General features: G+C 39.4%; 1 protein-coding gene across 2 annotated transcripts in view; it reads left to right on the top strand.

Annotated features, from left to right (window-relative positions):
• PREP (prolyl endopeptidase) overlaps window positions 1–26,733 on the top strand; it is a 322,394-nt gene that overhangs the window by 260,150 nt on the left and 35,511 nt on the right. For both annotated transcript variants that reach the window (XM_088538295.1, XM_088538287.1), the window contains exons 8-9: window positions 14,723–14,914; window positions 23,632–23,829. In XM_088538295.1, coding sequence (XP_088394421.1) covers window positions 14,723–14,914; window positions 23,632–23,829 — 390 coding nt within the window. The remainder of the gene's footprint in view (window positions 1–14,722; window positions 14,915–23,631; window positions 23,830–26,733) is intronic.

Here is a 26,733-nt window from a genome sequence, read left to right as displayed (position 1 = left end):
CATCAGCTCAGTAAGAAAAGCATTCGCCTAAGCAGTGAAAGTCTTGGTTTCAGCTCTTTTGCAACCTTCAAGGGTTTGATCTTCCACCTATCAAATAACCAGTGTAAACATTAGGCAGCCTTGTTTCTCCTTCAAAGCTGTTTGCTTACGTGTAATCAAATATTGCTTGAGCCAAAAGAGAGACTCCTATTGCTGCAGTACTTGTAAGTTTAATGCACTGATGACTGTTCTCTGGCACCAGGGCCAACTGACTTGTAATAACCTGTTTCGCCAGTGTTCAAGTTTCTTACCCTGCTGAATTAGGTGGCTGCATCCAGACAGCCTATTAGGAACGGTCCCTGTGCTTTCCCATTACCCAGCGTGGAATTTTGGAGGGTCTGTTCAACTAACTAGTATGGGTGTAATCTGTGTAACTCGGTAGCAAAGGTCAGTAAGAGGCATTTTGCACTCCAGTCCCTCTGTAGGTATGGAACAGTGGGATCAGTGGCAACAGCTGAAGTGCCATGTAGATCCTGGGGAGAAGCTGGAGTAGACTTAGGTGCCCTCATTTTGTTGTTTTGGTTTTTTTGTGTGTTTTTTGTTTGTTTCATTTTTCATTTGTTACCAATGTAACCATGTTAATATTGGCTTAGTCTTTTTTTTTTTTTTTTGTGAGTATATTTTTGTGAGTGTATATATTTGAGTGAGTATAGGACATTTGTATTAATACCATCTCTCCAGGCTGCCATCTCTCTCCTGTATTAAACACATTTCAAAATAACAGCACTGTGTGTACAAAGATCATAATATATGGGCAGGCCTTTTCCTTACCGAAGTTAGAAATTGAAAGTCTTGTCCTTTGTCCTGTCTTCTTGCTGGTCTTGCGCTCAGATATAGTCAGCACAAATTCATGTTGGTGTTAGAAATTAGCAGGTTTGGACAACGGAGATCTGTAGTGTGCAGGAAGATCAGTAGAGCAATAGAGTTCTGTAGTGTTCAGCATATTCATAAATGACCTGGAGAACAAGTGACAGAGATTGGAGGGGTTTTTTTTTTTTTTTCAGGTAAAGAAGGTAGAAAATCTTCGAAGCACCTCAATAGAACTGTACAGCTTAGAGGCAGGCAGTAAATCAACAAGTAGAAGTTAAAGTGGATATATGTGAAGTGAAATACGGGGGACAAACAGTCCTAGCTTCCTTGGTGCAGTAAATGATTCTGAGCTGACCATTACCATTTGCGAACAAGATCTTGCAGCAGTAATAGATAGTTCCATGAAACTTGGATCCCGCTTGATATCAGTAGTGGCTAATATCAAGTGTTAAGAATGATTAGGAAGAGAATAGAAAACAAACTAGAAGGCAACATGTAAATCCACTTTTTGTTTACCTCTTGTATAGTGTATCACCTCGTCTTCTCAAAAGGATGCAACAAATTTAGAAAAAATTCTTAAAAGAGCAATAGGGCGATTAATAGTAAGGAACAGCCTCTGTATGAGGAGTGATTAAGCAAGTTTCCCTTCAGTGCGGAGTGGAGAGGGATGCCTGGGCGAGGAGCATGTAGTAGTCTGTGAAACTACAAATGAGCTACAAAAGGTTCATAGTCCTTTCTTCCGTTGCAAGAATGAAGAGGTATCAAATTAAGTCAGTAGGGTGAAGTTCAAAGTGGAAGGCGCTACTTCTTTATTCAGTAGGTAGTAGGTTATAGGACTCCTAACCATAAGATAGGGAGGATGCTCAAAGTTTGCATGGATTCAGAGGGAGAATGCACACATTGGTGGAAACAAAATCCATTATGACTTGATAAATATGCAGAAAACTATATCTGGTTCTGGAAATTTCCAACCTGAATGTGGGGTCTGGAAGTGTATCAAGGGAAGCAGTGTTTATTCTTGAAGCATTTTTACTCTTTCCTAAGTATTTATGCGTGGCTGCTGTGGGAGCTAGATGAATCTTTGCTCTGAACAGCAAAGTACAGCTTGCCTCTTTCTGTTTATGCAAGCAAGCAAAGGGGAAAAAATAAAAACGCTGTTGGAGGAATTACAGTAGTGACTATTCAGAGTTTAGTTTATTGATTGTAAATGAAAGCTGCTTAAAAGATTGAAAATTTTTTGGGACACTAAGAGTTGCAGATCACATGTTTAGATGAAGAAACAAGCATGTCTTGCCCTGCCAGTCCTCTATAGTCCTCAAAATTTTTATCTGTGGCTATGTGTATTTGTTTAGGGGGCGATTGCATGGTGCAAGTAAAACATTTTGCCAGGAAAATGCTAAAGTTAATGATACCTGTTTGCATATCTTGCCTGAGGTTAAGATTAAACTAATTAAAGAGAGCAAAGAAGTAAATTAGGTTATTTAGTGGGTGAAGCTACTGACAGGCACTTGGGTCTGCCAAAGTGTGTTCATACCTTCAAACACGGACCTCTTGTTCCCCCTCTAACTGGTGGATATTTACTAGTTACTAGACTTGATTCATAAGGTTTTATTAAAACCACAGTGTTAATTATAGTTTAAGAAATTGATTTGTAACTTCTTAATTAAATGTTTTGTGTGAAACACACTGACTGACGCCAGCAGAGGATGATAAGTGTGTTCCTTTTTCCATGACCTGTTCCTACAGGCTGTGCACGGCACAGAGAGCACATTCCGTGTCTGCTCTGACTGCAGACATCATCTCTAGGGAGGACACTCTGCGCTCACGCCGTCCTTTGCCTTCCTTCAGCTGAGCCTTCTACCTCATGAACAATGACAGTCTGAAAAACTGTGGCAAATCATAGCAGTAGCTTGGTAGATGCTGTGGAACAGTTCCGATCTCTTCTACCCAAGGAGTCTGTTGCTATGAAGATTGTCTTGTGAGACATTTTGGGGCTGAGAAAATTGCATAAATATTTTAATCAAATCAAAGTCTCTAAAGTGCCATTTTAAATATTCTGGGAAAGCGTGTTATTTCTGCAGATCATCTGCTGGCACCTCTCACAGCTCTGCTCTGTGTTTTAACACAACATAGAGGATATCAGCCAGTCCAAAATAAATCTCGTCGTTGTAGAGGGGTCCTCTGCCTTAACTTTCTAACAAGTTATCTTTTATGAAACCCCAACGTCATTTATCAAATATTTGCCCCTTTGTTATTGCATTAATAATATTGAGTTGGTACTCAATATTATTGTTAACACGCTTTGTGTGTGACTTTCCTCTGCTCCCTTTAAATTCTAAGTGAGAAGATAATGATACCATTAACAACTCTGTGCAAGCGTGACAGTGTGTTAGTTCTGCTGCACTGAGGGCAGCTGCGTCTTCTGGTTTAATTGATTTTGTTCTGTTTGAGTGAATACATATCAGTGGAAGTTAACATGCCCCATGTTGAGTAAGAAATAGTCTTGACTCTTGAATAGAGATCAAATCACTATACGTTGCTTTAATAAAAGAGAGTAGACTAGCTCTTAAATGTTTAAAAATACAGAAGTCATGCAGATTTGTCTGATTTCTACATTTAAGTGTGTCAGCCCTTTGCACTTCACTGTAAGTGGATACTCAATACTTTGTCCATAGCAGTATGTTAATTGGATTTGCAGTGTGAACTTCTGCAATAATCTTTGTTAGTTTCCCCTGGGAAGACATGACAGTGTTTTCATTTCCTTCCACTAATATCAGAGGAGAATCTTTTCAGCTTCTCAAGTTAAATAAAAAGTCCTTCGTGCTTCCTTTGCCCCCTTTACGATCTTTACAGTGTATACAGACTGAGTCATTTTACTCTTCAAGCATTTGCTATATCTGGTAGGTTTTTAACTGAGCCACTGTGAGCTATTTGTGCCAAGGATATTCTTCTTACAAATAGGAAATCAAGGTGATAAGTCACTTCTGACAAATATATACCTATTTTTAGCATGAATTTTAATTAAGTCTGAAAAGATAAGATGTCTCAGGGACGCTGTTTCCCTTCTTCCCCTACTACCACATGACATCATGAATCTACAAAATTTAACCAAATTTTTTTTTTTTTTTTTAAAAAAAGCCCTTCCTGTTAGGAATGACCAGGTTGACTAAGTGGAATGTCATGTTTACAACTAGCTTAACCGATTTCGCTGTTGGGAAGAAAAAGAAAGGCTCTGTTGTCTCACAGCTAAGTATTTTCTGCAAATAATCCATTCTTCAGGATTAAATGCTTGAGTTCATAATTCAAAATACAAGGAAAAGTCCTATTCACAACTTGGAAAAGACAGCTGGGCAATTCTTTAAATTGTTGGAGCAGTTCTCTTATACACCAAGTTCAAGAGGAATGCAGTATGTGGGCTTTTCCCTTCATGGTTGCCTCTTCAGTTGCTTGGGAAGGTTTTTGGAAAGATGAGGGAAAATGAAAATGCCAAGCTTCTTGACAGTTTTTCACCCTTATTTGTTGGTCGCAAAACTGAATAACATGGTTTAGTGTTGCTTTATGAAATTCCAATAGTAAGAGTGACCAACACATATTGGGTTGTGCAGGACTGCACTGCGGGCTCATGTCCAGGAGGTTTGGCTTTGCTTAGCCTACCTGCTAGAGCATGGTGGGTCTTTTTGTTTTTGTTTTGTTTTGTCTTGTTCTTCTCTAAAGTAGAAATTTATCAGAAACTGAAGTGTGGGCTGTCAATGCTCCAGGTTTCCTTACTCATCTTGCCAAGCCACAAGTGAGTTTTTCAAATCATAACTCTAAAATAAGCTTTTAAAATGATCAAATGCTAGGTGTTTCCTTAAAAAGGAGGGAAAAAAAAACCAATAATAATAGTAAAAAAAAAAAAAAAAAAAAGCTAGCTGGTCATTATAAGGCACGATGTTTTTGGTGTATTGAGCTTCTCTTCCAGTATGGTTGTAGCAGTCTGGAGTTGACTTTTATGTTGAACCAGTCAAAAAAGAATTTCTGTCATTAATCACTTTGCTTTAACTGGTATTCTCAGTAAACCTGGAAATGCATCTCGTATTAGGTGATCATCTGGATAGAGAGGAGTCAAGCAGGTGTATGTTAGCAAGCCTTCCATTGGACCTTTTCTATTGCACAAAAATGTGGGGTGTTTGTTTGTTTGTTTCCCTTGTCATGTCTTTTCATGTTTCTGTGTCTGGTAATAATTTTGTCTTTCCCTTTTCAGTGGAAATGAGATTGTTCCTTTTCAACGCAGCTGTCAGCCTTGACTATTTTTCTGAATGTGTGTTTGGAGGGGGCGGGTAGCACAAAACAGTAGTGCTACAGTAAGGAGAAATAAGTGAAAGCTCTTTAATCGGCCTTGTTTAAAAACTTAAACCAACGTGCAATGGCCACGCACGCCAATTTCTCTTGTTGGAGATGTTCTTGATATTGACCTTTTTCTTTATTTTGTGTTACGGCAGCTCCTAATAAAAAACGCCGTGATAGGCACTGCGGAGCAGATTTATGAGGTGCTGCCTCAGAGCCTTGGCCACAGCTGCACTTTTTATCTCCTTGGGGGAGCTGAAGCTTGAGAATAGAGAGGAAAAAAGAGGGATATGAGCAGGGTGGCGAGCAGAGCATATGAGAGAGGTGGTGAGGACACAGGGATTCCAAAGGAAAGGCCGCAGTGATGTCTGGAATGACAAGTGTTTAGAGAGCCGGCCTGTTGGAAAGTGCAGATGGTTCCTGCTGGATTCGGAGGGATTGCACTGCGGGGAAGCTCAGCCCAGGCTTGTGAAGGCGCTTAGGGTGCCAGAAGATTGAGGAGAGAACAGTGATATTGGGCTTTGGAGAGGGAGAATTGAGGCTGTCTGGAGAGCGATAGTTGTCTGGTGGGAACAGGGTGAGGGAACAGGGGATGCATTTGAGGAGCACTGGGCTGGGAAGAGGCAGTCAAAATGGAGCTAAAGCTGAAGTTCACAGCTCACTCGTTGCTTAATCCATGTCAGCTGGAAGTGCTTTGCACTAGTCTGGCAGAGGCAGGTTGCAAGAGAGAATTTAAGAGCAGGGTTATTGGCTGTAAGGTTTTTTTTGATTCTTCTCTTTTGTTTAGAAGGGCACTTCCCCCTGCCTGCCCTGCAGGCACACTGGAGGAAGCACAGGTAGGTTTGAGGGCCAGGCAGAGGTGTTCATCAGCTGCCTGCTGAGAAGAGGACATCTCACTGGCCTTTTGTGTTTTAGTTCAGCCTTGCCGTTTGGTTTGGGGGACTCTTAAAAAAGTAGAAAAGCAGCAAACGGTGCTATATGCAGTAACATCAAAGGGGTGAGTCAGGAGGTGCCTCACAGCCCGAAGGAGTGGATCAAAACCTTCATAATGAAAAATAACAGAGAGGAAGGAGAGCGAGATGTCGTAGACATCTAGAAAGTGGGATGTGGGGGGGAAGGGCTTTTTATTTTTGAAAATATTTCTGTGCAAAAAGCAAACTTTTTTGAACAGCTTTCAAAAATCAATATTAAACAAGGCCATTGTATCCTGGTTCCCTCACAAATAGCAAAAAGAAAGCAAGCTGAGTCTTGAGAAATATGTCAAAAGTCTCAGCAAAAAACAAGAAGTGTTTGGTGTAAGAAAACAGTTTCATATGCACAACATCACAACTTCAAACACTTTTGATTTAGATGAAATTCTTTTATTGGAGGGAGAACATTTGCAACAAAGTGAAATAGCTTACAATTAATCTAAACAGAGAGATCTGTGTGATGCTGGTGTCTGTTCATTAGCCTTCACAGTGAAGTTATTCTTCAGGTTAGGTAGTTGTGCTTTGCTCCTAGGGTATTAGAGCATGTGTGGTGTGTCAGAGATCACCTTCAGCTCCTGTTTTTCTGTTTTTCCGTCCTTCTGTGTGAGGAAATGAGCTATAACTGCATCAAAACAAAGCATATTTTCTCCTTCTGTCTTTTGTGTGATCATCCAAATGGAAGTAAAACAGATGCCTTGAAAATGATGGAGAAAGCAGTGCTCATAAAAGTGCTTGATTTCTTTCTTCTGGGCTAGTCTTTGATATATCTTGACATGGCCAAACTTTTTAACTCAGAGGAATAAATATTGCCTCCTTTCATTTATTTATTTTAAGATTCCAAATACATTAACTTTCCATGATCAGTGAGTAGCCGTCACAGGCATGATGAATGGTGCTGGAGGTCATCTTATTACAAACACACCGAAGCTGTGTTCCTCGCAGGGACGGCTTAATGTCTCCCCTCCAGTATTTTCCCCTCCCCAGACATTTATAAGCTGTGTCAGGTCCCAAGAGATTGAGGTCTTAGTTTCAAAAAAAATAGAAATTGTTTGAAAAGCTCATTTGCCTTCAGAAACCAGATTGTCACACATTAATGAATGAATGAATTAATGTGATTCTGAAGAAAAAGGGAAGAGGCTGAGGAAAATGAGGGTTTTCTTGCATTGCTGCCTGGTGCTGAGTGAAGAATTAAGACAAAGCCGTGCACTGTGTGATTCAAAGCAAAATTAGATGCTGATGTGCAAGTAGATATTTGAGTGACGGGCTGACCACTTTGCAGGCCCTGATCACTAGGGCTCTGAAACAGCCACCTCCAGTTTTGACCCCGTGTCTGCTGTGAGAGTATCAATATTGGACTGAATTTGAAAACTATCAATGTGGAATAAATGACTATTTTTCAACATCTTATCTCATTCCTCAGTTTCAAGGATACTTGATATTTGGGAGTATACGTTTATTCAGACTGTGTGCCAAAGCATTATTATAATGCATTTATTCACTAATGGATTATCTAATGTTTATTAGGTATACTAAAAGGTATGGTACCATCAAAACCATGATAGTGACTACTGCTAGTTTCTAGGAGCTGGAAATATAGCTTACTAATCTGTTTTATCTCATTAACATTTAATTCATAAAGTTTTAAACAGTTACCCCAAAGTTTTCAAAGTTTATTATTTTTAGACTTGTACTTAATTTTGCATAATTTACAAATTAGACTTAAACATTCCTCATGTGTTCAGTGAGCGCATATCGTCAAGTGAGAATCATGCCTCCTGCCTTTTCTTCTTGCCCTTTTGCTGCTCTCAGGCTCCTAAATCATGATGTTCAGATGTATATTCTAGTCACTGTTCCTTGGAAATTGTATAAATGTAGAGAGACGTTGGTTAGGAACTTTGCTACTGTCTTCCTAATGTGCCTGGTGGCTGAGAATTTAAAGTGCCCCTTTGGTTATTTGCCAGATAGGGCACTGAAGATCATCTACTTTCCTATAGCCCTATAGACTCAAAGGATGAAACTGTTAGCATCTTTCCCAGAGAGAGATGAGGTCTGACATGACTGCAGCCTTGTTGTGGAGTTTCCCTTTGAACTTTTCTTAGGTGACATGAAAATGCTTTGAATGTGCCTACAATACACACAGCTTGCCCTTCAGACATACCTTTCACCAAACGTGAACTGACATGCTATATACATATATGTAAAAAATCTTGTTTGTTTTGTTTAGATAGATATTTATATAGGCACAGAAATGTGTATTCACAGAGATTAATAAAGATTTCATGGAAAAGTAGGAGTAACTCCAGAGCTAGCTCGTAATTTCAGAGGATTTTTGTAGAAAAGTCTCCAGCAGATAGGAAATACAGATCAAGTGAGGATGTATTGTTGATCTAGCTGCACACTATCAGTCTGGTGGCTTAGATTTTGTGGCATAAATAAAACCATTGCAGTTTGGAACAGTCCTGCTAACAGAATTCTCTCCTGTGCACTGAGATTCTTGGGTGAATTTTCCCACTTTCAGGATAGACTCTGAGACCTTCTGGGTGGAAGGGTGGGCACATCAACCTAGAGCCATGATCTGCACTTCTCAGCAGAAATTCCACGTCCAAAGATGCTGTTTGTCACTACTTAAAAGCTGAGAGTACTGCAGCTTTGCTCTAGCGAGGGCAGATTATTTTAACATGTTATTAAGATAAGAGCAGCCTGCATTCTGTATTGTATATAAATATCCAGCAGGCATCAGAATGAGATACATGATGCTCTCTGATCTGATAAGAAATGTAGGAGGAGTACACCTGATAAATACCCATGGTGACTTGTAGCCTTGTGACTTGGTAGAGTTGAACATTGTCACAGGGTAGGGTAGGGGAAATCGAAGGAAGGAAAAGAGAAAATGTGAATGAGAGAATACTAAAATCAGAGGGGTGGATATTAGACAAAATTGAAATTGCATCATCAAGTTTTGCTTTTTCCCATTATGAAAGGCTTTACATGTCTTGTGATTGACGTTTAAAGACGCAGAGATGGAAAGGAGTGGCCAGGTACCTGTAGCAAGTGCAACAGATTTTCAGTTACAGATTGATCGTTCAAAGGCAGAAGGTATTTTTCTGTTGTAGTAATGGTTTTCAAAAGTTAGCATGTATGCATGTATATGTGTATATATGTGTCCATGTTCGTGGATTATACATGTGTGTATATGAATAGGCCTTTAGAGCTATCTTAAATGCTATTTTGAATGTTACTATTGGAAATAGAATCTATAAAGAATGCAGATGTGTCTTTAAAATAAAGTTTTTGAAATAGGAGTTTTCTGTTCATAATATTGGAAATTGTTCTTCAATGGGGAATGTTATAAGCAGAAATGATGAAATCCATATTCCTAAGATGTGAAAAGCCAAGTAATCCACTAACAGAGCCCTGTATTCTGTAACAGAGTTGAAGTACTGCGTTCATTCCAAAACTCGAAGAGTAGATAAAGACTCTGTGAAATTTACCTTAAAAAGCAGTGTGGTTAGAAGGAAATAATATGATTTTGTTAATAGTAAGGTTTTTCTCTGTACATGTGAGACCTAACATGGACATAATTATTTCTAAAATCTTCAATATAACATGTACTTCTCTGAAATGAATGGAGAAAATATGGAAAATTAAAGTGAATCCTTTAGGACTTTTATATGCTTTTATAAGGCTATTTGCAGTGTCCTGCTTTTTGAATGCTGAAGTTACTGTTCTGCTACATCTTACAAAGATGTGCTATAGTATAGATGTTTAAGTTGATTAATCTCTCAGTAACAAAGTATTTTATTAAAACACCTTTTTTTTTTTTTTTTCTTCTGCCTCCAAGTCTGGTAATACCAACTGGTTGATTGTCAAATATAGGAAATGGCTGTGTCATAACTAATATAAAATGTATATAAAAACACTGGCTGTAAGTTTAGTTTTGCATGTAGCCACCCATGCTGGAAGTTACAGTTTGCGCTTAGAAGAACAAAATCAAAGCTCACTGTATTTAAGGCTTTTTTATTAGCAATTAGTTTTGGAAAGATTTTGTTTTCATTTATATTTTCACTCAGTTTGAAAACTCAGCTGTTAAGATTCAGCAAATTTTATGTTTTGGATGAAAGACAAACTGAATTCCATATAACTGATGAACTGCTATTCAGTGAAAATGAAAATTAACTCAAATTAGAAAGTGAGACTTGTAGCTAGGTGGGATCTCAGCTGTTAAAGTTGAAAATTACTGTGTTTAATTTATTTTACCACTCTTTTTAAGACTGGTTAAAATACAGAGACAAAGAGTTTATATCATTACCTTTCACTGCCTTTCTGAAAAATCAAATTAAAATCAAAGTGTTGAAAAGCTAGGATCCTCACTAAGGTTTCTCACTAACTTTACCTGTCTCATGCTTTAATTCCTTAATGAAATTCCACATAACTCTTCGTGGTAGGTTGCTCCATCATGTTGAGCTAATCCTTTTGGTTCCCTTTCTGAATGTCCTCAGCACTCCCCTGTTATCAGAGAAGCTGTCTGCCACAAAAAAAAGTACAATTGACAAAATTTAGAATGGAATATAACTTTATGGGGTTTACCAGATAATGTTTAGCTTTTACAGAACATAAAAAGGGCAACTGAGAGTTTTCACCTGGTCCATAAAAACTTGTTTCACGGCATCAGGGAAAACAAAAAAATCCATTAGCTAATCAATATACCCTGTCTCTCCAGCCAGCACAGTCAATATATTGTTTGCCACAAATGGATCGTATTTGGCATTTCCATGAAATATGAGAGGAATTACTGGGAACACTTACGAGCTGCTGTACAGTGACTTTTGCTGTATCAGACCTTTCTCCGAAAGAGTGATGGCAGGTTCGCTGAGGTCGTTCTTGCTGCTACAATCACAATTTGCTGGTTATAATCACAGTTGTCATCATTCAGCAACAGAACTGCTTTGTCCTAGAGTAGACCAGTGAACGTTTCAGTATGTCTACAAGTCGAAACAGGATTGAGGCCTGAACCTGTGCTGCTTGTTGACCCTTTGGTCCCTTTTGGTCCAGTGTTTCTAAAGACAAAAGTTTGAAAATTCTGTCTGTGGCTCTCACTGTGTGTTGGTTTTGGCCTGAACATTGTGAAAGGGTCAGCTCTGAATGATTATGATTTTCTAATAGGTGGAACCAAGTTTATTGAACATCAAATAAAGGTTATAAATCCTCTATCTCCGGTTCTTATTGTAGTGCAATTGCTTGATGATGGATAGCCAGCTGACGTAAAGGACATAGGCACAGGCAGAGAAGAGGATTAGACATAGCTATGGTATAGCAGTACTCATCCTCATGATTTTTCCTTGTGTAATAAATATTTCTTATCTCTGGCTCAGGTGCTGCCAAGAAAGGAGAGGTTGTCTTTTCTATTTTCTCATGTTCTGAGATTGCATTTGAGCTGGCATCTGCGCCCCGCAACCATAAGCTTAGAGGATTGCGCTTGCTACTTCGGCAGAAAGCAAGCTCTGTAGAATACGGACACTAGTTTTCTGCTGGATTAGCCTGTCTAATCAGCTCTGCTCCTCACTTGGACAAATGCTAGACCAAGCATGAAGGTGGTGGAGGAGGAGAGCAAAAGGGAAGGGTGCAGTTTTGCTGCAGACACGCTTTTTTATGGCTCGTTGCTAATGAAATAAGAGTGTTCCTGCTCATGTGTCTGTCCGTCTCTGTATTGTTTATGCACTGGCACTCGTCTTCCATAGCAGGGAGTTGGTTCAGGGAGCTGGGGTTGGTTGGTTTGTTTTTGTAGCACAATTTTTTAGTCACTGAATTCCTTGGAGCAGCTCAGCGAGTGGAAGAGCAGCAGCAGGCCTGGGGTAACGGGAGGAAGAAGCACGGGGCTCCTTGGCGGTGCCGAGCTGCTAGCTGAGCTCGGCCACAGGGCCGGGCTGCTCCCCGGGCACAGTTCCCTGCCGGCCCAGGCCAGCCTGCTGGAGCTGCAGGGGCCTTCCTGCTGCTGGGGCTCAACAGGCTGAGGAAACTCAGCCAGCTCATAACTGCTCCAGCCACTGCCACCACGTTAGTTTTCAGCCGTGGCATTCAGTATCACATGGCTGTGCTGCTCGCAAGGTCGTTAGTCCTGGCCCAAAGGAGAGAGCAAAGCAGAACCATCTCAGGCAACGCTGGAGCATCCCTTTCAATCACAGGTCACAACTCAGTCAGCTGAAACAAGCCCTGACGACATGTCCTCCATGTATGATATATATCTTATTGCAAAGGACTTGATCCTCTTGCTGGAAAACAACAGCAAATAATCTACATAAACAAATGTTACTGCCTCTTTCAGGTGTTTGCTGTTGCCTCCTTGCTGGCTCTTGGCTTAGACCAGATACTGAAGGAATTAATCCCTTCAGAGGGACAACAATTTTGAGATAATTCATCTGCAGGATTTGTCTTCTAAGGACAATATATAATATCCACTTTAAGATGATGAATGCTGTTGATTTTCATAATAACAAATTGGTGTATCCCTGTAGTATATCAGCCCTCTCACTGCTTACTGACTGTTCATTTGGGAGCAGATGCAGGAGTGGCACTACAGAAATATCAACCTCTGAGGTAGCATTAATGTCCCATTTCTCCTCAGAACCCAGCTCCAGTCGTCATGCATGGTACAGCAATTGTACCCATTTACCGTGAAGCAGGGTTTTTAATCAAGGGTCTTGGGATTCCTGTCTATGAAGCCTTGGTATAATTGCTTCACTCGATCAGGTATTAAAATTCAAATGTTCCAATGGTGTTATGGCATTACACTGCAATTAAATTTTTATTTACCAAAACACTTGAGCATGTGACTTGAGACCTCAAAACAGTTTCACTGTTCTATACCAAAATGCATTGTAGGCTGTTTTTTCTTTGGTTTATGGGGCATCAAGACAGTTTTTGCTGTAGAAAGCCACAACAGAACAGCTATTTTTGTAAGATAAAATAATGGAATATGCAAGATTTTAAACTGGAAGTTTTGAGGAACTTGGGAGACTTAGCAGGATTTGTAATCAGCATAAAATCTCTGAAGAAGAAAAAACATAGAACCTCAGTGAAAAATCAAGATTCCACATGAAATCAGTTCTCACAAACAGGATACTAATTTAATGGGATTTTCTAGGAATTTTCTAATGCGATAGTTTAAAAAGTAGATTTTAAGTGGCTAATCTATCACTTTGCCTGAAGAGATGGGGGATTTTTCCTTAAAAAATGGCTGTTAAAGAGGTACAAGCTTTATCAATGTGCTAGGCCTGGCTAGACTAACTTATTAAATTTAATGGATTTAAAATGACCCTAGCCATCTCACTGCTGCCTCAGTTATTCTTTTTTCTTTCTTCTTTCTAAACTTACAGCTCATCTATGATCTACTTCCATTATTCTGTTCAGTTTTAATAAAGAGGCAGTTAGTCTAGTTTAATAAAGAGGCAGACAGTGGGCTGTTATTTCCAGATATAAAAGTTGTAATTTTTTATTTGCTGGGTTTTTTTTAAGCAGGCTAACATATAATACTTAGTGAGCTTGATGATTGGGTTGTAGCTCTAGCAGGCATATCAGATAGCTAATTTAGCCTGACATCTCTTTCTACTAGCCTCTACATCTGTTTCAAAACAGTAAGTTGTAAATAAAAAGTTCTGGAGTCTTTCCCTGCCAGCTCTAGGTTGAGTCAGTACTAGCCAGTTTGTGTTTGAGAGGGAAGTGCAGTTTCGGTATTGAGGGAAATGTTCTAGAAAGCTCCTAGGGAAACTGGAATTTCGCACTTTGCAAATCTGGACGTAAACTTTTAGCTAACTCTCTGTGGACCTTCCTTGGTGGCGACAAACTTTGGAAATGCTGTTTCTGAATTGTCAAGGAACTCCTGATATTAAAATGTGTAGTACTCATTCAAATAGCATCGTTTCTGCTCTGCGGAAAGAATTGGATTTTCGAGGAGGATGTAAGACATTCCACTCAAGGAAAATGTAACTGGCTTTTTTAGAAACAAAAAATCACAACAAAGAATGTCCTCTTGAAATAAACATTAAGTAAAAAAAAAGTGCTTATAAAAACAAATAGCACTGAGCTTGAAAGACTCAGTGAGGAGTCTTTTGGCTCAGCTGTGACTCCCCATTCCAAGAAATCTGTAGCAGAGAACTGGGAGTTCAGTTGCCAAGAACCTTGTGCACTTGGCGTTGGTGGCCCTGAGGCAGCTGGGGTGGCAGAAGTGCCTGTGTAGCAAACATCTGAGCTTTCCAATCCCTTAGAAGTGCTGGAGGGGAGCTAAGCCTAGTTCTGGAAAGTACCCTGCTTGTGTTTCATTAGAAGTTCCTCAGTGCCATTTTATTTCCATGTCCATGGATTGATGTTTTTCCAATGCAGCCTATTTCAAGTGGAAAATTTATCATCAGCTCTAACGCTTAAGCTTATATCCAGTTATTTGCCATATTTACAGCTCTTTTAGTCACCACAGTTGTTGGAGAAGGAGCTTGTAGCAGTTTTCAGGAAAGCCTTGCTCTCGTGCATTAAAAGGTTTTGTTTCAGGATAAGGAATTCACGTGATGATGTGTTTGATCTGACAGGAATTCTTCAATGGGTGAAGCTGATAGACAACTTTGAAGCTGAGTACGAATATGTCACCAATGAAGGAACAGTGTTCACTTTCAAGACAAACCGCCATGCTCCAAATTACCGGTTAATCAACATTGACTTCAGTGACCCAGATGAATCTAAATGGAAGGTTCTCATCCCTGAACATGAAAGAGATGTTCTAGGTAAGAGTATGTCTGAAGTTAAAGATTTTCCTTCTCTTCCTCTCCCCACACCTAAATTGATTCAATCATCAGTCTATTGAATGTCTCGAACAGACCTTCTTACTTTTCCCCTATGCTTTAAGTGTTTGAAACTTGACATGCTTGTCCAGTGATTAAAGGATCTGACTGAGACTTGAGAAACCCGGATTTCATTTTCATAGCTTGCTCTCATCTTGTGTGGCCTTGGTAAAGTTGCTTAATCTGTCCTTGTTTTAACTCAATGTTTGTAGAGCAGAGGAGAAGGTATTTTCCTGCTTCATGTCAGTGCTGTGAATCTTTGCCAGATGCTCAGGGATTACAGTGAGGCTTTGCAAACAGAAGCAAGAAAAAGAGCAAGTCTGGCAATAGTACAGCACACAGTAAACATGAACATCAGAGTTTGAGGCAGGTTTGTCCATCATGCCTAGGATTGGAGGAACAGATAGTTCTTAACAGACTCAGAAAAGCCCAAGAGCATGGAGTTGTCTAGTTGTTAAAGCAAATTTGGAACTTAAGTCCTTGTTTTTGAGCTAATTAAAATAAAGGTGTGTTGTGATAAGCTTTCTGTACTAAGGCCTAGCTTTAGGTCACTTTTAGGATATTTTTAATACTATAATTTGGGAAAAAATCTTTTAAAACTTAGAACTTGACATAATTACATACCATATAAAAGAACTTCCCATGAGGTATTTTTGTTTGACAGATTTGATTTGATTTTTGTTTTATATTGATTTTCATTTTTATATGCTTGTGTATCCTTCATGCAGTGCAAGATTTATCTCACTAGTATAGCTTTAGCTATTTAAAAAGTGCGTGTATTTCTTTTTCATTAATTTGTTTTTGTACAAATACCCTCCTACATTGTTTCCTGTGAAGAGCTTCTCTTTAGAAGTAGAGGGATGTGTATGTGTATATTAACTTCTCTGTCTCTCCCACTAAGACAAGTCTGTTTAACTACTATTTCAAATTCCTGTTGAGATCTCACTTTCAAAGGCACCAAAAGATTCTTAAGAATACATTTCTATCTGCATATTTTAGTGTCCTGCGTCATCCTTGCCGCAATCTGGACCAAGTTGGTTCCCAGTATGACACAAATGGAGAGCAGAGCTCCTATAATATGGTTTCTGATAGATGCTGCAGCTGCCTCAAAGCCAGCTGACCAGATCTGGTCCTGGGTAACAGATGTGTGAGGGAGAATGAGACACCGCTGGAGCAGGCCTAAAACTGGAGCGACATTGGAAACACCTGACTCATAAGTGTTTTAAGACTTTTGGTGATGACAAAAATAGCAAACAAAAATTGGTGAGGAAAAAAAAAAACCTTTATTGTGAGATTGTAAACTCTTTGAATGGGAGCCATCTGCATCTTGAATGGATTGTCTTCTCAGTCCTAGGCAAAGAATAAATAACAGTTGTGTCAAATTGCTTCCAAGTATGATTTCTGATAGTGCGCAAATTTGTTGACTCTATGTGAAGCTATGTTTAAGTTACTGGGAGCTGCAATATACAATGTGGGACTGAGTTGAAGGATTGATGTAGAGATGGAGAGTGTCCAAATGGAATAGGACAGAAGTGTTTGGGTGTTTTTTCTCTCATGTTTTATTAATATGAAATATGTTTACCATATGAGAATTTGCCTGGGATTTGGCCTAGCCGGCCAAAAGAGCTTCGGGCACTGGCTGTGTATTTCTTCCCTTTAAGAAAAAGGCTAGCTTTTCACTACACTGCAGTATTTATCTCAGCTCCATATTGTTCCTGTTCTAAAAACAAAATCCTGGAGAGTTAATTTTTGTGCACGTGTAAGAGACTTTTTAATACATAAAATGCTCCTTTAATGTATTATATGTGACTGTCTTAACTGTACAATAACAAGAACTGCAGTTAGAGAATCAAAAGCTAAGATAAATGCACTTACTGAGGGCAGTGGCCTGTAGGCTGTAAACAGACCAGGCATTTTGCTCTTATACTCTGGAAGTCAAACATAATCTGTCATATCAAACCATCAGACTGACTTTCAAGTGTCTGTTTTGTGTCTTCAATTTTTACCGTGTGAATGTGAAGCAAGAATAAGCAATCATACATGCATGCTTCTTTATTTAGTTTTTTTTTTTTTTTTTGGAATTATTATGTTAAAGAATTGGGTCAAATGAGCAAATCGAAATATCTCCATTAGAAGATGAATACTAAGTAAATCTTAGCATCAGTGCTGAAAAAGCAATTTTAAATAGTTGGGTTTTTTTTGTGGCTGATACTTGCAACTAAAAGTGACCTTCTCGGCACCAAGGGAAGGTGTTTTATCATGCTCAGTAGGTTGAAGCTCTTAATGAAATTACAAAATATTAGTTTGCACTTGATGAAGTCAGAATCCTGCATTCTTGAAGTGGAGCTTTTCTCAGTGAAAGTAGGCAGACCAGCCATTATGTCATCTTCTTTTATTGTTTCCAAGATTTGGTTTGGAAAGACATAATTATGGCAGAAGGCAGTTAATAATTCATTGTCTTGAAAGCCTTGCAGTCAAGTGAGTTTGACTTTTTGTGATCCAGAGATGACAAAGTAATGAATCGCCCTCTGCAAAAGCCATGACTGCAATGATTCAAAGGTTAAATGAGTATTGCTGCTTGTCCAAATGTAGTTAGCTGTATTTGGAGTTGCCTTATAAACACTGTAGTCAGTGATACTCCAGGTCACAAATGTTTCTCTGTCCTTTTACTGGGATATACAAATACTCAGTCTGCTGCTCATCCATGATCTCCTTTAGCCGTAGCCTTTTTTCTTTTCCAATGTATTATCTTGGATTCAATTTTGCAAAGTTGCCACCCCTCACATATAGAAATAGATTTTATTTGTGATTCAAGATTAATAATTATGAAACTCTGCCGCTGTCCATTAATTGCAAAAGGAGAAATTCCATGGAGTGTCATACTGCAGTCTCGAGGAGTGTGCAGTAAAGCAGCTAATGGGGTCTGACCAAGAACTGAACACACTCACGTGCCTCACAGCTGGTGTGTGTGTAATTTGGTTTCACAGAGGCTTCAAAATGCTTTTTTGTTATGGATTTTCACCTTTTTGTCTTCAAAACTGTTTGGAAGTAAACTGATTTAGGAAATTTAGGGAAAAACAAATGTATTTCTAGCGTGAGGTTGTAAGCATACTTCATCTTAAAACCACAAGGTGTAAAGAGCTGTTCTCTCAGATCCCACTTTGAACCAGGCTCTCTCATAGGCCCAACAAGGCTTGCATAGTTCTCAGCAGGGACTTCGCACAGTGTTGAGATAAATAAGTTTGTTTATATTTTGCTTTTAATTTTCAAGGAGCCTGAAATGTAACTGTAGGAGAGGTTCGTGTTTAGCATTGAACTGGCAGTTTGAATGGCAGCGTCGCTGGAGTTGGGTATTCTGAAGTAGTTAAAAGGCCTCTCTAAGTCTTAAGCGTGCCTCGAGCACTGTGGCTGCAGGGACTCTGCTCCTTGGGCACAGGAGAAACCTGCTCACGTTAGGATGGTAAATGGTTTTGCGGGATGTGTTGTGGATCACCATGGTCTGCTCGACTGAGGTGCGCAGGGAGTGACCAGCGCTGTCGGATGGGTGGTGTGAGAATGGCCTCAACAGAGCATAGAAGTGGTAGAGCCCCCAAACATGGAGTGAGGCAGCTTGGAAGACACTGTTGTTATTCAGCCCTCTAGTCAGGATAATGGAAAGAAAAATAGACTGAGCCTCTTGAGGGAGGAGGTGTTACCTGAAGCACTAAGTGAGCAGTCACCTGAGAGGAGTGACCTTGAGCAACTCTTTGAAGGTCCCGACCATTTAAAAAGATGGAGAAGCTCTAGTAACGTGCCTGAGCCTTGTAAACATCTGCACATCAAAGCACCGTGGGTGTGAAGTGCTTCTCTTCCCTAAGCTAGAATGTGCTACCCAAGTGCAAAGCAGTATTTCTTCTTCTAACTTCTAACCAACTAAATCATAGATACTTTAGGAAGGGGTGCTCGTACAGCTAAGTTGCCATTATAGTCCAGCAATGTAACGAAGACTTCTAACTCCATTTCTACAAATGTAAAGTCTCAAGGCAGTAATTAAAAAAGAAGTTAACGGGTATTCTTTTAGATTTTATTTAATTCTTTTGAATATAAGTTATGCTGGAAAATGTCTGTGGAGACAAGATACTAAACATCCATAATCATCAAATCAGTAGATCAGTAGAGTTGTCTTTTGGCACTGTAGCAAAGCCAGGAAAGAAAATCTGTAATCAAGATCACCAGCTTGTTGATCCTGAATGAAAAGGATGGGCATGAGTGTGAGTAATCCGTCATGTTTATCTCAGTTGTCAGAAGACTTGTGCAATCCCTTTCCCTGTTGTGTCTTTAGTAATATCCTTAGCTTTACACAGTGCGGAGTTTGGCTTTCAAAGTGGGGGAACGAAGGGTTTCCTGCTTTCAGTACAAGTGTCTCCAAGTATGTCCATCACTCTGATGCCAGAGCCAAGAGATTGGAATAGGCAGCTTCTTCTATTGCTTATTTATAAAATAAGTTCCTTGCCAGATGTGTGTTGCAAATAGTTATGAGTGTGCTGGAGAATGATTGGTGAATATGGGTGTGCCTTGGCAGTAGAGAAAGAGAAGAATTAAAAGTGGGACTCGCTGCACTGATCGTTGATACTAACTGGAAATAAATAGACCCTGTATATTGGGAAGGTCTCAGATGGTTAGCTTTGTTTTTTTTTTTGTTTTATAGTCTATAAGACTGGAGATAAACAACGCAGAGGGCAGGTCACAGTATCCTAGAACAGGAGATCCGAAAGAATTTCATCCTAGAGCTGTCCCTTTCTGCCCGTTATCCCCTTGTAAAGGGAACCTGTAGTGAAGGTTAATTTTGAGGTGAAGGTGAAGGCTCAGCCGCTAGCCATGTAAAGTTGGGTGGCTTAAGGCTAACAAGACGTTTCCAAGAGTACAATCTATAAGTTCCCTGGAAGTATAGAGGCATATGGGATGATTTCTTCAAAATAAGAACAAAACCAAGGAGACTACTTGCTAAGGCAACAAACTCAACAATACATCGAGTTCTCAATGCGGAGCGTGGGAGTAGTAGCATGCTTGTAGCTTACAGTCAAAAAAAAGCCCTGCTTTTTATTTCAGCATTTTTTTAACTTGCTGTATATTAGTGTTGGTTCTTCCAGTAAAGTTTTTCTTCAATTTCCTTTAGGTCATCTTTATTTTTTTATTTTATTTTGGTTTTCATGTTTGTTTTTAGTCTGCATTCCTGTATGTTTTGGAGGCAGCTAGCAATGCACCAAAGCCAGTGATAGCACAGGTTTACCCTGGAAGCTGCTCCTGAACCTCACAGGCACAAACATTTCCCCTGGTCTTTTCATCCGCATCTCCAGCTTGCTGAGAGCATCTGATTTCTAAACCAAAGGCCTGATGAAGAGTTAATATTGCTGCTTCTTAGGCAAGTTCTTCAACAGCAGGAGGAATCCCTAAATAAGCCAGATGCTTTACCTGAGCAATTGAACCTTTTTTAAGAAAAGTAATATATACTTCCACTTTCAGTGAAAGTGTCCACTAATTTGCAGTGCCTTATCAAGTCACCAGTGAGGAATTAAGGTTCATCACAATTTAATTTTAAAATAAAGATTTCTCAAGCAGTATTTTTGCTAGAGTAGAACTCCAGATTATATATTTTGAAGCTCTTCTGAGAGAATGTGCGATCCATTTTATAAAACTGTTGATGTTGGGAAATCTTAAATATATGAAATTGGAGATTTTAGTTACAGATATTACTGAAAAAGACAACTGAGTTTGTGTAAGCCCATTCTTACTGCAGAACAGTTCTGCAGGCAGAAATGGTGTGTTGCTCTAATGTTGCTATTTTCTTTTTTATATTTCATATTAGTAAACTAATTATACATATGAATGTTGGCAGATTTATGCAACAACAATGGGATAAATACTGTATGATAAATGCTGCGTGTTATCTCTTTATGTATATATTCAGCCAGGAATGATTCTGCATTTCAGAACATGTAATTGGATACAATAATTAAGTTCAGGAAGTTTATTTTGTTCTCTAGCTTCCCTAAAGAGATTTCAGTCACTCCAGAGCTAAAATTACTGAATGCTTAGTAATCTATAAACACCGCTGTATTGTACTGTATCTTACTATTTCAGGTCATGGCTTCATGATGGAAAATCCATTTAGTGTGGTACTCCAGGGCTTTGGTGTGAAAGTTCCCAGAGTTAGGCTAGAAGTACACGAGGGACTTGGAAAGTCTGAAGAAAAACTATTTCAGACCAGTGTCGTTTCCCAGGTCCCTCAGGAACAAGCTGAAAGGAAGGCAGACCCTCCAGAGCTATTGGGATTCAGAGGTCTTCGAGCTCCACGGGGTCATGACAGACCTGAAGTGTATATGGAAAAGAGCCTGTTAAAGCAGCTAAGCTTTACAGACTAACGAGTTTTGACCTACAATTCACAAAAAGCTTGTCATCCTTAATGGTGGTGGCACATGATGTGTCTTTGAACTGTTGTTTTTGAAACCAAATGCACAATTTGGTTTTTACATGGCTGTACAGTACAACTCCTTAACTTGGATTATTTGGTTTTATAAGGCTTTTAGGAAATTGGAAAAAACTGTTAAAATGTGAAAAAATGGGGTAAAATAGTGTAAAAATGAAATTCAGTCAGTTTGGCTTTCCTTCTGTTTTATTTTCTCTATTTTTCCCCTTGGCACTGGGATTCTCCAGGTCACAGCACTACTTTGAACTTACAGTGTGCCCCAGTCAGTCCTTTCTGATATTTCCTGCTCTTTTCATGGAATCATGGAATCATGGTGTGGCTGAGGTTGGAAGGGACCTCTAGAGATCATCTAGTCCAGCCCCCCTGCTCCAGCAGGGTCACCTAGAGCAAGTGGCACAGGGTGGCATCGAAGCAGGTTTTGAAGATCTCCAGAGAAGGAGACTCCACAGCCTCTCTGGGCAGTCTGTTCCAGGGCTCTGTCACCTTCACAGTAAAGAAGTTCTTCCTCACATGGAGATGCCCGTGTTTTAATTTGTACCCTTGTCCTATCATTGGCCACCACTGAGAAGAATTCGGCCCCATCCTCCCTACATTCTCCCCTCAAGTGTTTATACATATTGATCAGATCCCCTCTTAATCTTCTCCAGGCTCTATATTTCCTTTTTTTACTTCTGATAGTTAAGCGAGGACATTGTCCAGGCGTAGTACCTTGCGTGCAATCCAGGTTTCCAATCTCATCTGTCGGGGGAGAAGTATCACGTCTGTGGTTGAAATAATCTCTATACCTCACTGAGTCCCACACATTCCTGTCTTCCTTCCTGATCCTTTTTCTTGACTTTTAATCTCCTGTTTTATCAATTTGAATTCAATTTGCAAATCAGTAACTGAAAAGACATTGAAAGACTTCTGTTTCAAAGTAGGGTAATCAGTTTCTTAAAGGACAGAAATTCCAGGAGGGAAGAAGAGGGAGATTTCAATCTTTGTCCTGTTGAGATGATTAAATAAAAATAGATTGGTCGTGTGGTTACCAAGTGTCTAAATTAGAGTCAGTGGCTCAAGTGTCATCTGAACTGTAAACCAAGAGGGAATGTGTCACCTGATGTATTCTGGAAAGATGGAAGCCCTAAGAGTTCATTCGTTCACTTCACAGAATAAGACTCCCAGGGATTCTTGTAAAAGCTGCCAGGCCAAATCCTTTTAAATCCTTATTTAAATTTAAATTTTCTAAAATACAATTTTTACAGTTTTTAAAGTATTACTCCTTGAAGAAGTTCACATTTCTGATTTTTTCTCAAGTTCTGCTGAGGAACAAACTTAATCAGAATGTGAAAGACTATGAAGCTGCAGTTTTCATTCCTGCACAGCTGCACATCGTTGGTCCAGGGCTGTGCAGGGGCTTGGGGCTGTCGGAGGGCAGGCATAAAGGAGATTTTTTTTTTTGCTTGTGCAGTGCCATCTTTTCCTTTCTGCTCTGAAGTGCCCTATCCCTGCAGTGCCCTGTCCCTGCTACCTTATAATCTCAAGAATGCTGTTAAACTATATTAACTTCTCCTTGAATAAGTATTTTTTTGGAAACGACGTCATGAGGCATCCCCTCAGAACAGCCCTTTTTCATTGGTGCTCAGTACAGCTCACTTACAAGAAATTCTGAAGGAATAGGTGGACACAGAATGGATGGTGACCTCAGACTCTGCACTCAGTGTGCAGTACAGGATCACATGGCTCCTTGTTCTTATCCATTTAGCTTGTGTCTAACTCATAGTGACTATTTCATTTCCACGCATTTCTTTAAGTGCTGCTGACAGAGTTTTGGGCAGTGTGGGCATTGAATTATAAAGTATTTAAGAACAAGATTGATGCATATGTGCTCAAAATGAGAGAGTTAAAAAAAAGCCCAAATAGGTTTTTTATAACTATTTAATAGCTTAAATAGTTCTTTAGGCTTTTATTTGCATAGATTAACTTCAAGAGACATGATTACCATGTGTTCTGAGAACTTCAGACTTTACTTTTGAACTTATTTTCTGTTTCTGAAGACAAGTTTCTTTACAAGACTTAAGAAAATAAATTAAGTAGTTCTCAGAAGGGTTGGTGCACATATTTACAGGTCCTAAAGAATTTTAGGGTCAGTTAATATTGGATTTCTTTTTTTTTTTATTGTATTGTCTTTGTTTTTGTCTTCCATGCTCTGCAGAATGGGTTGCCTGTGTGAGGTCCAACTTCCTGGTTCTGTGCTATCTGCATGATGTGAAGAACATCCTGCAACTTCATGATCTAGCTACCGGTGCACATCTCAAGACTTTTCCATTAGAGGTCGGCAGTATTGTGGGATATAGTGGCCAAAAGAAGGACACGGAAATATTCTATCAGTTCACTTCCTTTTTATCTCCAGGTAAGACTCTTTTGTTTGTTTTCCCTTAGATATTGTTCCTGTTTCCTCAGGATCTGCTTTCTTTTCAGTAGGCATCAGGTATGTCTACGATGCAGATAAAATGCTGCCCCAGGTAATGAGCGATGGTTACACAATGTGTGAGTAATGTGCCAGCAGGGAAATTGTTGATCCCTGAAGCCTTAACAGTAGGTTAATAGTTGAGACGCCTGTGTTCAGAAATTTCTCAAAACTAGCTTCTGCTAGAGAGGAAGTTCCATAACTCCTGCTTTATACAGCAAAATATAACTTCACAAATTCTACTGTAGGCCGTGATTATGTTAAATACAAAGATTGCTGCCATGAAAGCAGCGATGAAAAAGCATTATAACTACTTCAAGCCTTAGTTATACCATTAATTACAGTTTTTATATTTGGAAGTAATATGTCAGATGTATCATTTGACCCAGGAAATACTTTAAATTGAGACAGTAAAATATTCATCTAATCAAGACACCAAAACAGTTAAGGATGTTGCTTCATAAAACAGGTATGTTTTCTGAACAAAAGAAGATGCCTTCATCTTTTATGACAACTATGTTCTGTAAAAATTTGTAAGAGAACAAGAACTTGTTTTTTTTTTTTTTTTAATCTCCTCTTTCTGTACCACTTGTGGTAAAGAAGGAATTAGGAAACAACAAATTTTTGAAAATTAACATCAGTATTAAGATTGACTTATTGACTTAAAACCTATTTTTTTGCCTAGCTACCTGAGTACTCATCCATTAAAATGTGAGAGACTCTCGCAGTATCAGATTACATCAGAACCGCACTCTCTAAAAAGAGCAGAGATGGCAAATTTATTAACACCTTGAAAGTTTTCAATTGTAAACTAAACTGATCAACTAAAACTGATGATCTTGTACAGGTGGAGAAAGTACAGCTTGTGTTCATAGCATCTTCTAGCAGTTTAAAATACGTTTTTAGACTATCCTGAATAGTCAACATGTTTGTCACTCCAGTTTCAGAACAGACCAAAATATGTAGAGAGCAAATTGCATATAGTGCATTGACAGACGCTAGAGCAATTGTGTGTTGAAGGAGGTTGCCCCAAAATAACTCAGAAGCCAGTATAAAACCATATATGAAGGGGATGAGATATTCGCAAAAGTTATCTTTAGTCTGGAGAGACTTATGAGTTGTCACTTAACTTGGGAATTAGTGCTTGAATTAGTGCAATTATTGAAAATTGTTATGATTTTCATCAGTTTTAAAGAACATTAGTAAAAGCCACAAAATTTCTTCACTGATAACTTTGTGATTTATTTATGTGTTGTTTTATTCCAGCATCCTTGCTATCAGCGATATTTTATGGTCTTGGGTAGCTGCAAGAAACCTCCTTGTACAACTGTAGAAGGCAAGAGCCTGTCCAAAGACCTACATAAAATATGAGTTGCATACTAATAATTTTGAACAGGTTTTTGAACAGAGAAAGAGTTTCTACACATTGTCAAATTACTATATGACAAGAAAATACACAATCTACTTTGCTGGATTCTTTTTTTTTTTTTTGGTGGTGGTGTTTGCGCAGCTTTCACAGGTAGAGAGAGGAGAGTGTAACCCATAATCTTGAGACTTTTCTAGTCCCATCAGTGATTGCTTTTGGTTTCCAACATTTTGGATCATCTCATCATTCACCTTGTATGGTTTCTGCCCTGTTTCTATTAAAGTACAGCCAGATTATAAAAATGCTTTTTACCACTTCGGGTAGGTTTGGTGATTTTGCCTGAACGGCTTGTGTCTAATGTTTCAAATTCCAAGTTTCAGACTTAGCAGATAACAAGTGTGAGTGCTTATTGGGCTGATTTTTGGTTAGGCTAAGTCCCTACATTGCTGTCATAGTACAATATAATTTGCACTTGTATTATTTTTTTTCCTAAGAAACAGAAATAAATGTAATATGTTAGTGTTTAGTACTTGTACTGATAGTAAGCATATATGTGAAGGAATCAATAAAGCACTTCTTAAACCTTAGGCTTTGGTGTCATAAACAATATTTTTAGCATTGCCTGAAACAAGGACATTCCCACAGCCCACTCCCACCAGCCACCTGAATGAGCACTAGACTGTTGCATTTATTTAGGACCCAGCAGTAGGGTGCAGGCCGCAGCATTTGTGTGGTTCTGGGTATTAAGTGCCCAGACGCTTAAGAGAAAAGGAGATGCAGTGCAACGGGTTCAGCTGAACGTTACTGAAACATAGTGCTCGGCTCTAAAAATACAGTCCCTGACGCGTGTTCAGCTGGGGGTTTCCCAGCGTGCAGGTGTCTGCCTGCTCCGTGCGTAGCCGTCACCCGCGCTCGGGGGTCGCCCCCGTGCGGAGCGGCGGCGCTGCCGGGACGTCCCGCCGCGTTTGCCCCGCGCGTCCGCGCCGCGCTCGGCGCGCGGCTCTGCTGCTGCGATGCCTGGGTGCGCCTGCCACCCTGTGCTGGGCTCGCCAGCCACTTCGTGTGGCAACTACAACGAAGGGAAGAGATTCCCAGCACATTAGTCCTGCTTTTATTCCTCCATTAATTCACCACTGTGGAAAAGGCTTTTGTCAGTTATCAGGAGTATGGGTTTTCATCTGGTGTTTCTTTGCCAATCTGTATCTTTGATCTTCCACAGTCTACAAAACTGATTTAGTAAGGTAATCCATTTGTATCAGATATGTTTCCTGATTATTTAGTGTTCTAATACAATTTTTACATCCATAACCTCAATAACAATTACTTCTGGCTTCCTGAAACTATCTTAAAATACACACAACAGCAGTATTTCGATCAAGTCCTGTCCAACTTGGTTAGTTTTTTTACAGTGAGAATTCCTGCAGAGGGCTTGTTTCTGAGCTTTTACGGCTCTTCTCTCTAGTAAATGTTTAAAATTCCAG

The sequence above is a fragment of the Tinamus guttatus genome, unplaced genomic scaffold (genome assembly GCF_059628265.1).
Source record: "Tinamus guttatus ecotype Peru unplaced genomic scaffold, ASM5962826v1 Tinamus_guttatus_pri_ptg000046l, whole genome shotgun sequence".
Taxonomy (NCBI): domain Eukaryota; kingdom Metazoa; phylum Chordata; class Aves; order Tinamiformes; family Tinamidae; genus Tinamus; species Tinamus guttatus.
This window is presented reverse-complemented; position numbering and strand designations above follow the sequence as displayed.